At 26.2% G+C, this 15,117-nt stretch overlaps 1 protein-coding gene across 5 annotated transcripts in view; it reads left to right on the top strand.

Moving 5' to 3' along the window:
• LOC105255053 (hemicentin-2) overlaps positions 1–15,117 on the top strand; it is a 172,482-nt gene that overhangs the window by 52,654 nt on the left and 104,711 nt on the right. The window contains exon 2 of one of the 5 annotated variants that reach the window (XM_011264109.3): positions 5,411–5,447. The exons of the other annotated variants lie outside the window; for them this stretch is intronic. Within the exon in view, the coding sequence (XP_011262411.1) occupies positions 5,420–5,447 (28 nt within the window). The 5' untranslated portion in view covers positions 5,411–5,419. The remainder of the gene's footprint in view (positions 1–5,410; positions 5,448–15,117) is intronic. 5 annotated transcript variants of the gene reach the window in all.

Raw genomic sequence — 15,117 nt, forward strand, 5'->3', positions numbered from 1 at the left:
GGCAATTTGGAACTTTCGATCGAAAATCAATCATCGACACTGCCCTAAATTCAATATAATTTAATTATTACCTCGAGCAACTAAAATGCGTCTCTCTCTCTCACTAAGTGTAAAATCATATCGCAATTGTCAACACATTTACTCAAAAAAATCTATTTTTGAGAAAGAGAATTTTCTCTTTGCTATATATATTATATGCAGATTCTACCATTTTAAAGAAAAACTTAGCTTACCTATTTTATAAAAAGCGGAATTTTTATAAATCTGATATATGCTAAGTTTTTTTTTTAAATGGTTGAATTTACAAATAATCTGCATATAATATATATAGCAAATGAAAAATAACTTTATTTATCTGGAACATCTTTGCCATTTTTAGAGATATGAAAATGTTAATTATGTACACAATATTATGAAACCATAATAATTTTTTTATGAATCGACGCGTTTCAGAAATTTCAAAATTATCTTCAATTATTTTCAATTATTTTTTTAAATGATTTGAAATGATGATGAAGAAAGCATTTTAACTTGTTTATATAAATTAGTTCCTAGTAATATTTAAAAAATTATAAGATAATCACAAAATTTATTTTATGATATTTTTCATAGTTTATATAAATTGTCAAATTAAAAATATCTCGCAAATTATTCAATTTTTGGTTATTCAATTTTTAGTTATCCAATTTGGTTATTCAATTTTTGATTATCCAATTTTTATGTTGATATTGCGAGAATCGATTTATATAAAAAAATGTTGATGGTACTATTTAAAAAAATAGAAATCTTCGAAGTGTCTCCATCCAGAAAAATTATTATACCCATTAAATATTTTAATGTAGTACAACTTTCGTAATTATAATATTTTTATATTTTTAACAATACCAAAAATATTCTAAACGAACGAAATTATTTCTCCAAAATTATTCCTCCATCTCGTGTGTGTGTGTGTGTGTCTGCGTACATAATGAGTTATTTTGTGAAGTGATTTTATTCGTTAAATATCTATTTTCTTATTTTTTATACTACACAGACTTTATAACTTTTAATTTGATAATTAAATATCAGTGCAATTAAGTTTAAATGAAAGACCATTAATAGAAGTTTCTTCTCGAAAGCTTTTTAGTGCTGATTATTGCCTAAGTACATAGCAACGATGTGGTAATTTCGTTTTCAGCGAATATAGAGAGTCCTTTAAGCGAATATAGTGTCTCCGTTCTAGGAACATACCCTTGAGAATTTCATTGTTTCAATTTAGATCATATATGATATCGTTTTAACATTAAAATTGACAAATTCAAAGAAAAAAAGAAAAAATATAGAATCATGTATTTTAATAAAAATGATTTAAAATTTCGAAGCATTTAGAGCATTTTTAATACAAAAATTATATATATATATATATATATATATATATGAAATCTTCCCTTATGACAGACAAAATATAATTTGTTAAGAGTTAGAGTCCAAAAAGATTCCATTTAAACCAAAATATTCGCTCGCGGTTAAACTTATATTTTATCCTCTTCCAACAGTGGAATTGTAATATAAGGTTGATGCAAAAGACAACATATACAAATTAGAACAGTGCCCAAAATAATCAATATTTCAAAAAATAGCTGGAATGCATATAATTCAATTTTTCGTTTATTCTTTAATTAGAGATATTTATTAAAAAATTATATAACTTACAAAAAAGATTTTTTAAGTAAATTTTTATAAAATATGATAAATATAAAATATCTATATAATTTTTGCATATAAATAATTTAAATAATTATTAGTTTCTTAAACTCGACATTCAAATTGCATTTTATATGCATCCCTTTATACAAAATAATTAATTACTTTAAATATTTTAAGCATTTTTTAAAATAAACTCTCGAATACTTTATATGTATTATGTTATATGTTAATGTAAAATGGATTACTCTATTACGGAGATAAATATTTCAGCTACTCAATAACTATACTTTATTTTTACAAATAATAAATAATAAATTAAAATAAATAACTCATTTCATGGTTACTTCGCAATTGTTTGATGTCTTTCCGAGTTATTTCACCTTTTCCGTTTATCTTTTACTGCTCTTTTATTAACATTTACTCATGGAAATACATTTATATAATAGCGTGTGCACTAATTAACAGAACATCAACCACGTTGCACTTTGCATGGCAAAGTGATTTTGATGTTAATCACGATTTGCACTTTATTATATTGCATTGAGTACTGTGACAAAGGAATAATGTAAAAACTGCGACAGCACAAGCTATGATTTGTTCAGCATTCGAAAATTATATCAAATATATGCGACGAATGAAACATACTCAATTTTATTATAATATATGCTCTCATTTTACTGTTTTTAATAGAATAATTACTATCTTTTATTATAAAAGCACGATTAAATTAAAATTAAAAATTAACCGCAAGATGCAATATCTGAAAATAAGTCGTCTGCTGACTACTTGCAAATAACAGATTTTTCAACTATATGTAAATCACGTAAGGACTTTTAATTACTAAATCACCAATATTTAAAAATTGAATTTTGATTACGCGATTAATAGTATGTTTACTACGCAATTGACAGATATAAAAATAATATAGTAATTAGATACGATTGTATATATTAATTATATGCCTTGACAACGTTTTATTAAATAATCAAAACTAATATCAAAATCTTTATCAGAAAGTAATATGCGAGTTAGCGACCATTATAATAGCTAAAATACGGTAATCACGTAGATTAATAATTATCAATTATAAGAATCATAACAAATTATCACTCATTTTTACATCTTCTAATACTTATTACGATTGTATTTCGAAAGATAATGCAACAATATACAAGGCGGTTTCCATCGTTGTTTGGTCGTGCGAATCGCGGCGCGTGAATGACAACAAGACATGTAAACAATAGTGTTATTTGTAAACAAACACTATATGCCGCAAAAGCGATTGCCAAACACTACATGTAATAATCAGTATTTTATATTCCTTTCCGCCATGAAATATTTAATACATCAATATAATATGCGGAATATTCTATTCCTTGAATTTCCTTGAATTAATTAAACAATTGATGTTCCATGACTTTTTATCATTGAAATCAGTCAATCTGCGAATCACTACGTATTTTTCGACAAAAAATAATTGGAAAACTATATTTAAATTAGTAAAAAATTTATATTTACTCTCGCGATGAAAAACGTATTCAGATCCAAGTATTAAAAATTTCAATTGCTAGAAATATCATTATAAAATGATATATTTACTATTTTAAATAATGCATAAATAATACATTATATTTTATATCTCTTATGAGATTGTTGTCGCCTCAACACGTAATAATTCTCTATAATTATTATCATTAACAATTATCGAGTCGTGTAATTAATTTTTGCGATTATTTTTGCGATTTATAAGATTTATTTATTGAAATGATGGCAAATATATCAAGACAAATATTTTGCATAAATATGCCACGATTTATTGCAAATATCGCGATAAAATGATATATTTATTATTTTTATCTTTTATCATTTCTATTTAAAATCGTACGTATCGTGCAAAATATTTACTGTGATATATTTGCCATCATTTCGATAGATAAATCTTATAAGTCGTTAATTGCAAAAATTAATTGCGAATCGATAATTGTTAATGATAATAATCATAGGGAATTATCACATATTGAGGAGATGACAATTTCATAAGAGATATAAATTACAATTTATTATTTATATTACATATGTATATAATACAATTTATTATATATTTTTATTGAAATATTTATGAGCGATAATTATTTCCTTAATGATGTTTGGATCTGAATATCTTCATTGTGCTATCGTATTATCGAATGATTCCAGAAAAACCATAATACATGAATTGTTTATGAATAATTAATATGAATATCAAAGAAAATAGAATATATTACGTACTTTGTAATGTTAAATATTTCATAACATCAGCGAATTAACTATCATCACTATTTGGCGCTTGCTTTTGTGGCATACTAGTCTGCTATTGTTTAAACAGTCGCTGTGTTGTCAATACGAATCGAACGAACGACATATATCGCCGTATTATCATTCGAAATATAATCGTGATAAATACTAGCAAAGTCGCGATTTTTTAATAAATAATTAGCGGTTATCAATTTGCGCAATTCATTAATTTCTGCGATTATTGCGTTTTAATTTGATTCGTATATTATCACTCAATGTTGGAATCAAATTGCCGATATTACTTTCAATTATTACCAAAACCTTGCAGATATAGAATAGATCGATTCCAAGTCGAACAATATTATATATTGCGGGGCATTTAATTAATGTATACAATCATATCTATATATAACGTATTTTAATATCTCTTAATGTAATAAAAATTTGATCTTTATATATCGATGATTTGAAAAGCTGATTTATTTGAAATCTACACGATTAGTCAATAAAGTAATATATAATAGCGATATATTTTTTAGATATTGTATTCTGCAGTTATTAATTTTTAGCTTTAATTTATGTATTTATCCACATTTATAATACAAGATGAAAATTAAATTAAAACAGGATAAAAATTAAATTCTAAAGCGAGAGTTTGTGTATAATTTATTAACAATAAAATTAGCACTGTCATGGTGTGTGAATTTGATTAAGCATTTTTATCGAGCATATCATAGCTTTGTGCGATTGTAAATTTTGCATTGTTCTTTCATCACAATGTTCTTTACTCGCAATATAATAAAGTGCGCATCGCGTGTGATTAACGTCGCAAATGCCTTGTAAAATGCCGCGATTATCGTATTTTATTAATTAGAGCACATGCGAATTAACCGTATTTTGCGTGAGTGAGTGTCATGAAGAAGCAGCAAAAGATAAATAACTAAAGAGAAAGAAGCCCGGAACAACACAGTAAAGTAAAACCATGAAGTGAGTGATTTATTATTTATTATTTGTAAAACTAAAATATATTGCTACTGAAAATTAAAATATTATTCATTTATCTCTGCAATAGTAGTCCATTTTACATTATATAACACATATAAAATATATTCGGAATTTATTTTGAAGAAACCGCTTAAAATAATTAATATTTTTGTGTACATACAGTGATGCATATAAGTCATAATTTTAATATAAAGTTTAAGAGAAATCTGTAATTATTTAAATTATTTATATCAAAAATTAGATTTCTATTTATTGTATTTTATACAAATTTGTAACTAAAAGAATTTTTTTGTAAATGATATTTTTTATAAATATTTTTAAATATTTATTTAAAGAATCTATTTAAAAATTGAATAAAAGATTCGATTACACGCGATAAAATTATTTTTCAGAATGTTGATTATTTCGGTCACTGCTTTAATTTATATATATTTGTCTTTTACAGATCAACGTTATGTACTACAACTCCATTATTCGTATCGGTGAGTATTATAAATTACTTATTATTTTATAATAAAGACGTTTTCAATCTCTCAATTTTTCTTTCTAGAGTGGAGTGGATTATCTAAACTAGCGCAGAAAACGAGCAAAATATAAATTATCAAAGATTTCTTTAATATGCACATGTTAAATAAAAAGATAATAAATCACATATAAAAATATTATATAACCTAAATTAATATATATAACCTCAATTAATATATCTAATAAAATATATTTCCTTGCTTAATAATTGAATCTTCTATTCAATCTATTATTTATTATTTAATATATTTTATATTATTTATAACTATTATCTAATATATTTTACATATGCCTGTTTTTATTTTCATTTTTAGTATATTCATTTATTAATAAACGTGATAATGAAACTAGATTTTATACTAAATTTACTAGATTTTATATCAAATTACATTTTATAGAGGAAAAGAAGAGAATTTTTTATAAAAATTATTTCAAAGTTATAAATCTTATACATATATATGTATATGTGTGTGTATATATGTATACATAAACATATACATAGATATAATGCATAATAACATAATATAAACATATGTATACATATACATATACATATGTATATGTAAACTCCATGAAAGCTGACTCCTATATTAAATAATATTTTTAAAATAATCCGAAATAAAATCTAGTATATTTTATATGTATTAAAAGAGTAAAAACAAAATTACACTCGCAAAGTAATTAATTTTACAAATAAAGAGTAAATTAAAATACTAATATTAAAATTAAAATATTAATTGCTTACCCCACAGTTGCTCCGCCGGTTAGGCTGTCTGATGCTTTCCCAAGCTTCCTTCTCATCCTGCTTCTCCTTCTCCTCTTCCTCCTCTCTTGTTCATCCTTGTAGTGGCACTCACACAATATTCACTCGCGAGGCAGTTAAATCGCGCGATACTTGAAACGACACTCCTGATAAAACCCATACTTTATTATATGTTATAACGGAAGACAGAAAGACAGTTATCTAAAATCACGTAATCAAATTCACGTAGGGCCAAATCCAAAAATCTAAATTATAAGTGGATATTTCGTCTTTGGAACAAAATCTAACCGGACAGAAATAGCAAACATAATACTCTCTCTCTCTCCCTCTCTCTCTACATTAAATACAAAATTTCAAATAAGAAACTCTCTCTCTCTCTCTTTCTCTCTCTTCTTTTTCTCACCTCTCTCTTACAATATTGTTTTTCAAACAATTTCAGAAACGATTTAACTGGTTTAACTTGTCAACCGGATACCGAATGAGACTTCTAAAAATCGGACGATTAGTAACCCTAAATACATTGTCGCGAAAATCTAATCTGTTTTTAATAGATAGTATATGTTTGCATCTTTAAAACAATTTTATTATTTCGTCAAAATTATCAAAATGTATTACGTATATATACAGATGAATATAAATATGTAAGTTAAAATTTAAATGAAAAACATCTCCGCGAACTATACAGTATTCAAAAATATAATTGTCGATTTGTCGATTGTTCATGCAGACTTTGAGGTCGATAAATCTCGCGAAATACGTGCATTTTAACGGATTACAATAATAAAACCGATTTCCAATACTAAATATTCGATGATATGTGTATTTATCGTACTCTGGATGTGATGACTACAAGCACGAACTATATTTAAATTAATGAAAAGTTTAAAATACGATGCAAGATTCGAATCTAAGCGTATGAAAGAATAATTATAATCTAAATATCTGGGTAAAACATATTTATACTATATAATCCCTTATTACCTCAATACGAAGTATAAAATACTATTAATACTTCGTATTGAGATAATAAGGAATTATAGATATAAATAGGCATTAGGAAGTATTAAGGCATTAAGAAATATTAATCAGAAGAATTGTTCAATCATGGGAATCGCTAATTGCAAAAGTTAATATCGTTAATTCTGAAAAATAATCCTGAAGGATGGAAAAGTTCGCGCGTTATTCTGCGTTATTCGAGTAACAGCGTCTCGCGACGTAATGACAAGGACAAGGCCAAGGCATGTCAACAGCGCTCGGCAGTGATGCCGGAATGTCTACGCTGACAACACGCAGCCGCGAGTGGAGAGGGCAACGATCATATGAGCGATTCATGTTTCCGTTACCCCCTCCATTCATGGTTGCGCGTTGTAGCGTGGGCATTCTGATATCACTAGCGCTCGGTATGTGGCAAAATACGAAGGACAAATAGTGCGCGGTCGACGATCAACTTGTTACGACGAAATATTCATACGCTCTACAAAATAGAATTATTCGGAGCATTCTATTCTTTTCTTTTTTTTCAATATTGTATTAATTATTAATCAATAATCGATATATCAATGGTGATGCATGTAATACTGACTGTTCGTTTTTTCGATTATGCGATTCGTATATTATTACGTGTTCTCAATCATATATTATTCGATTTGTAAAAAAGAAATGATTAAATCTAAATGAAAAGCCTAAATGTATTTAAATCTAAATGAAAAGAAACACGAAATATATTTGAATTTTTCTCTCGGAACATATTTGAAGAAATAATTATTACCCGAAAATCTATAATCCTTCGTCGCTCTGATTCGTCGCGTTATACTTCGAAATGCAATTATTTTACTTGGCAATTAACGATTATAATTATGAATTCCTATATGATTGATTAACTTTTGCGATGAAAGACACATATAAATGTGATAATTACTATTTATCAGAGTTTTATATTATTCATCTACTTTAACGTCATTTGCCATTTTCGGATTGAAAACACATAATATACACAAATCGAATCAATCGTGAATCAAATAACGAAAAGTGGTAATTAAATCAATCGTTAATTAGTAATTAATATGAAAGAATAAAATGTTTCCTATAGATTTATTTTAGGTAAATATTCCGTAGAAACAATGAATTAAATTCTTCGTCGACACATTTCAAGTAGGAATTTATCAATTGTACGAATTGATAATTGTTTTTAGTTATTTGCGTGATGAATCTCGAGCAGAAAAGTAGCAATTCAAACCGCCGCATCGTTATATCATTATCTCTATAAATATGATTGCAACAAATATTATTAGAAGAGTGATTTCTTAAAAAATTAATACAATTAAAAATTATCAATTTATTTGACTGATTATAATTTCATTTGTAAAAATCGATAGAAAATTAAAATTGCGAATTACTATTTTATTTCAAATTTAAGATAATTATTTATTTATAATTTGATTCGAATCTGACATACCTATTTAAATTTTTCTCTTAAATAATATAATTAAATGTTTTTGGATTTAAATATAATTCATTCATAATCATCTCAAAAATATGAAGTAATTTATCAAATAAATCAAATAAGTGGAAAGTCGTGATATATCATTTATATAATAATATATAATAATATCTTTGTTTCGCGCGAATTATAAACGAAACATATCACATATGTCGAGTTTCGATTATATGTTTTCGGACAATCTAATGCATTTTAATTAATAATTAACTCGAATTGCATTATATCATATAATATTAAAGTCAAATCGTTAGTATCATTTTACATTTACACAAGATTTGCATTCAAATCTTTGTGTTTAATTATTAAGTACAGTCGTTATTAATTATGATATGTAATATTAAGCGAATTATATATTTTCGAATTATTCTTCTAAAAATATAATAAAGTGCGCATCGCGTGCAATTAGTGGGAGTGCCATACAAAATGTCGCGCATCATCGTATTTTATCAATTAGTATGCACGCGATCGTAATTAACTGTTTTCGCGAGTGAGTGTGAGTGCCATGAAGAAGCAACAAAACACAAAAGAGGAAGAAGAGACACAGCAGAGCAACCGTATTGTAAGTAATTTACAATTTATTTAATTTAGGTTTCAAAATAATTGCTGGTTTATCTTCATGATAGTAATTTATTTTATATCATTGTGTATAAAATATACTGTATATAAAATATTTTAGATTTTATTTTCTAAAGTATATTTAAAATGATTAATAAAATATTTATAATAAATATATATACATACAAAATATAATGTATATTTATACAAAAAATACTCGATAGATTATATATCAAATTTACCATTTAGTTAAGATTGATTTTGTATAAATATTAATTAATATTTAATACTAAAAAGTTATGAGTGTGTTAGTATTATATTTTAGTGCTACAATGTATTGAAATTTTTGAAGTAATATCAATATTTTATTTTTATTTTTTTAATTTTATTTTTATCATTTTTTATCATTTTATTAAATAATTTTTTTGGAATATATGTATATATATATATATATATGTAAGAAAATATTTTACTTTGGCGATGTGACCTTAATATTTATAAAAATTCGTTTCTCGAATAAGAAGACATATTGTATTTTGATTAATATTTAAAATATATCTATGCTCTCTTTTTCATGGAAATTCATTGATATTTCTTTTGAGGATAGGATAATCTTTGGTATAATAATAGTAATGTTCACTTGTGGGTTGTAAACGACTATTAATGGTAATAGTCATATAAAGAATTTATTATTGGAATTAAATACTCGCGCGAAGAAGGCAGTCGAATGAGCTCTCCGAGAATTTTCCGATTATTGGGGAATTAATATATCATCCTACTTCGGATAAATGAAATTCTGCGTCTCGAGTATAACCTGTGTGTAAAAATATTGGATAATATTTATATTTACTTTATATGAGATAAATACATTTACTTATTGCATAAATATCACAATATCAGATTAAATTTGAATCAAAGATAGTGTGTATATGTATATTAAATTAATATAAAATATATTTCAGTAATAAACTCCAAGCACGTAAAATAGCAAGTAAAATTAATTGGGCTTAATTTCGAGAAATAATTTTCATCTAAATATTGTTGTACATGTTATACAAGTTAAAATTAGTGAATACATCATAAATATATCACAAAAGTTCTCTTTCTGTTCTCCCTTTCTACTTTTTCCCCTTTCTCTTTCTCCTCTTTGTCTAGCTTTCTATATTTTATATTTAAATTATATAATTCTATAAATTTTACTGCACAGCAGGCAAAAGGTCTTTTGGTTACCTAAAATAAACTTTATAAGATAAAATATCAATATTATATTTCTCATTTTCCAAAAACGTAGAAAAAATTGTTTTCCAATTTTCCCCTGTCGAAACAATTTCGGCGAATTCTTTAACAGTATAATCAGTTTTGCATTTCAATAGTACCAATGTACGTAACGAGTTCTGTAGTATAGTCGGTTATTACATATGTGTCAGTTTCCATTTCAATATATATCGGGAAACAATTTTGTCATGAATCCCCGAGGCACAGATATTTTAAAAAATGAAGTGAGACGGAAGAGACTATTTATACGAATCGATTATATTAATTTATTAGAAAAGATTTTTACGTATAAAAAGAACATTTACACTAAAAATCATCGTCTAATTATACGTCCAATTATTATGTGACAATCTAATAGTAATAAGTCATATTTAATATATTTATGCATCTAATTATAAAACAGGTTTGATGCATATCTAGTAAGACATACTGCATCAACATCAAAGTGAATAGTATAACTATATGTTTACTACCTACACGGCAGAAAGAGCTTTATTTACATATTATTAAGCCACCTAAATGTAATTAGATGTAAATGTAATATTGTTCATAGCTATTTTATTATAACTACAAAATTACTGTCGCGTGTTTTACAGTAATCCGTGTAAAAATCTAATACTTTTTTTCGTAAAAAAGTTTCGATGAAAGTATCTAAGTGATATTTCTTTAATTAAAGAATATTCAATTTACAATAAAATAAATATCATTATTTAATAGTATTAAAAGAATCGATGTAATGCCTCAACTTAAGCGATCTCGAGTTGTCAAATGAATATTTAAGTCGAATTGGCAACGTATCAAATGAATACCTAATTTTTAAAAAATCTCAGCTGTTTGAAATGAAAGACGAGGAAATATAAAGAGATAAAGTTTATATATTATATATATGAGTACAGATATTATTGAAAAATAACAATTTTAGAAATTTTAATAATATTTGAGTAAAAATATTCTACTATTATTCTCTTACAATTCTGCTTATGTCGATGCTTTTGTCAATTTGTGAAGTATGAAACAGTAAATAGATATAATTAACAAAACATTTTAGGTTATATTTTATTACAAATCTTTAATGTTTTTTTTAATAAAATAAAACATATTTTTATATTTAATTCAATTATTTTGATATAGTGTTTTCCGTTCACTTTTTAATGCATAAGACTATTGATTAAATTATTAAATCTCAAAAGTATTGATTAAATAATAGTAAAAAGTTTAAAACGTCAGTAATATAGTAAAAGAATATTTACAGAATGTTTTATATAATAGTATTCAAAATAACTATATAATAAGTTTTATTTGTATATAAAGTACAGTCAAAAAGCTTCAACATGCTTGTTTTTTTAATATAAACCCTCGATATCGATGCAGCAGTGATGTATTTCATTTAGGAAGTTCGAAGTCATTTTGATCGAAACGTGCGCATATTTTCAATATTCTGTTTATACAACTTCCGAAAACTTGCGGGATAGGAAAAAACTGCAAACTACATTGAAATATCCCAGAAATAAACTTATCTTACATTATTAATTTTTAACGTTACTCAATGCATTGCATAATTTAAAATATATGTAAACATAAATATTAGAAAAGTATTTTCCTTTCTCTTTTTCCTTTTTTTTCTTTTTAGAATTATTTATCGTGGAATCACAATCATTTCACGTTGTGAATTAAAAACTGCCTAAGAAGTGGTTATTGACTGATTCTTTCTTAAGTTAGATTAATTGCGCTCTTTTTACAAAATATTTCAATAATATGACGATCGACTTTTTTATATTATTTTTTATATTATCATCAAGTAATATGAAAATACAGGATTATATTAAATGAATTATATGAAATTGTCTGTTTAATATTTTTATTGAAAATTATCGCAGAATTATTGTATTCGTAATTTTCAAATTCATTCGTAGCAACGAGAAAATATTTGAAAATTAATATCTATATTTATCTTTAGATGTCGAATATTAAATGTTTAATATCAATATATATTTTTCTAAATCATGGCTATAATTCTTGTTAAAGATATATTCTAAATTCAACAATATTATATTATATTCAGTCAACGTTAAAAAATTCAATTTTAAATAATAAAATACTATTCTTTCGCGATTATTCATGTTTCATCATATTCCGCCGTATCATAAAAACAGTAAGTTTTTTGAAATATATTACAATTTTGCGTAAAGAATTATTATATATATAATAATTTTAAATATTTAAATAGATATGATCGATCGTTTTCGAAAAGTTGTTTAATTTAGAAAAATACTGTTCGAAACACATGTAGTTTTGAAGCATCTCACATGTTGCAATACATGATACATGAGAGACGTCTCGATTTTCAACCAGAGATCATCACGGCTACACGAAATATTCGCGCGAATGCATCCAATTCTGCAGCAGATCGCTGCATTCGTTGACTAAAGGAGATATAAAGGGCATCAGACATATGCAGATTATAGTGGAACATATCGATCGTTCATTTATACGGTTTCATAGCGGTCTGCCTGCATGCGGCATTCTCCGGAATGTAATCGTTTCTCTCTTTTTCTTTCACATACACACACACACACACACACACACACTCTCTCTCTCTCTCTCTCTATATATATATATATATATATATATATATATATATAACACTCTCGTTTCTGGTCTTTCTTCATCCTTTGCGACCTCCACCTATTTTCGTATACCAAAAAATTGGCTTGTCGCCACGAACCTCCCGACCGCTCGACAAAACCGCCGTAGCTGTCATCCGCTACCGATTACGTCGATTACATCATGCGTCTCTTATGCCGTCCCACTATATCAAAAATATATTCGTTGTACGAATTCATACGAAAACATTTCGCGGAAGATCGCGTATTCTATTTCGTACGATTATTTCAACAGCTTCTCGCTCATCTCGTGTAGATTTCGCAAGAAATCTTTTTTTTTTAGAAACAGTTTTGGGATCTGCTGAGGATCAATACTCTTGTTCGTCTGCAACTTCCCAATTGGCAAACGCTAGAGAAACTCGAAAAGAGAGATTTACTTGACCACTACTTCGAAGGGTTCATTTTATGCGCTCGTTCGAGAAGTGGTGACCGTGACTCATAGATAATTCTACCGCAACCGATGTAAGCTAATGCATATGTTACATTCAGATCATTCTGTTATCACGGAGAAGTGAAGCAAGATTTCCAACTTTATGGGGGACAATAATTAAATCAAATTTAATTATATTAATATTATTGAAGCTAAGAATCTTGATTGCAGATGTTATTCAAACATCGGATTTTTTATCGAATTATTGTATGTACGAATTTTTTATAAACTCTTCAAAAATTAATAATTCGTGAATATATAAATATATGAATCAAAATTTGAAATCGTTCTAATTTCTTCAATTTTTCATTACATAATTAGGTTTTTATATACAGATATATTTATCGGAGGATTGTTTAATCTTTAATATAATATTGTATCAATCTATCAATGTAATCAGCAATCCTCCTAATTTTTGCTAGCAATTTTCTAAGTATTTAATTTGTTATTATGCTTGGAAGCAAAGAAACTACGACAAATACGTCGATATTTTTATTAAAGAAACGTGATTTTAAAAGAGTCTCGCAGATGAAGAAAACTGCATTTTAGATCTAAAACTTGGTATATATTTTTTATCAATTTAATTCACTTTTTTATCAGACAGGAGGGGAGAGAGCTAAAAGGATATATAAAGTTCTTTTTCAATAAAGAGGAGATTTTACTAGGTTTTTATGAAAGCCAATAAAGAATCGACAAACTACTTCTCCTGAGGAAATTTCATTCGAAACCATTTCCATTATTCCTCTAAATCTTAAAATTTTATTCGTATCGATCATATAAATTTATATAGCAGGTTTCACATGTAACATAAATGTCTTAATTAGATTAATTTTTGAATTTCGAATTTTCTAAATGGGTAGTATCTGCAGCAGTCACCGTGTATGTTCAATGCGCATGTATTTTTTAGTTGTGTTCATTAATGATTTTTTTATTGGAAGTAAAGGTGTTGCTCCAGCTTTGCCACAATTTTAAGCTCGTTGCCTCGAATAGCGAAATCGCGTGAGGATTATCATGAAGGTAATTCGCGTGTGGCGTTATCTATGTCCCCAATAATGTCCATACCTAAAGCATTCATAAATGTAATGGACATCAGAAAATTGTTTTTTTTTACGTTTCATCAAGGAGCAGCAAATTTGTAACTGTCCGTATGGTTTATAATCACAAACATACACATTTCGTTAATGTGTGTATAACATCACATATCATGATCAATGCAAAAGTTTATATATATGTACATATATTTACATATTGTACATATATGTACAGTTATTCATCTAAATAAATAATAACCTGGAAATATCACAACTTGCTTGTGTGAACCGTATTATCCATAATTTCAATTTATGTACAACGAAATTTAAATATTATAAATTTATGTTCTAAATCAAGGAGAGAGAGAGAGAGAGAGAGAGTCCATACTAATAAAAGTAAAATTAATTTC

Source organism: Camponotus floridanus, unplaced genomic scaffold, assembly GCF_003227725.1.
Source record: "Camponotus floridanus strain SB8 unplaced genomic scaffold, Cflo_v7.5 scaffold13, whole genome shotgun sequence".
NCBI lineage: Eukaryota > Metazoa > Arthropoda > Insecta > Hymenoptera > Formicidae > Camponotus > Camponotus floridanus.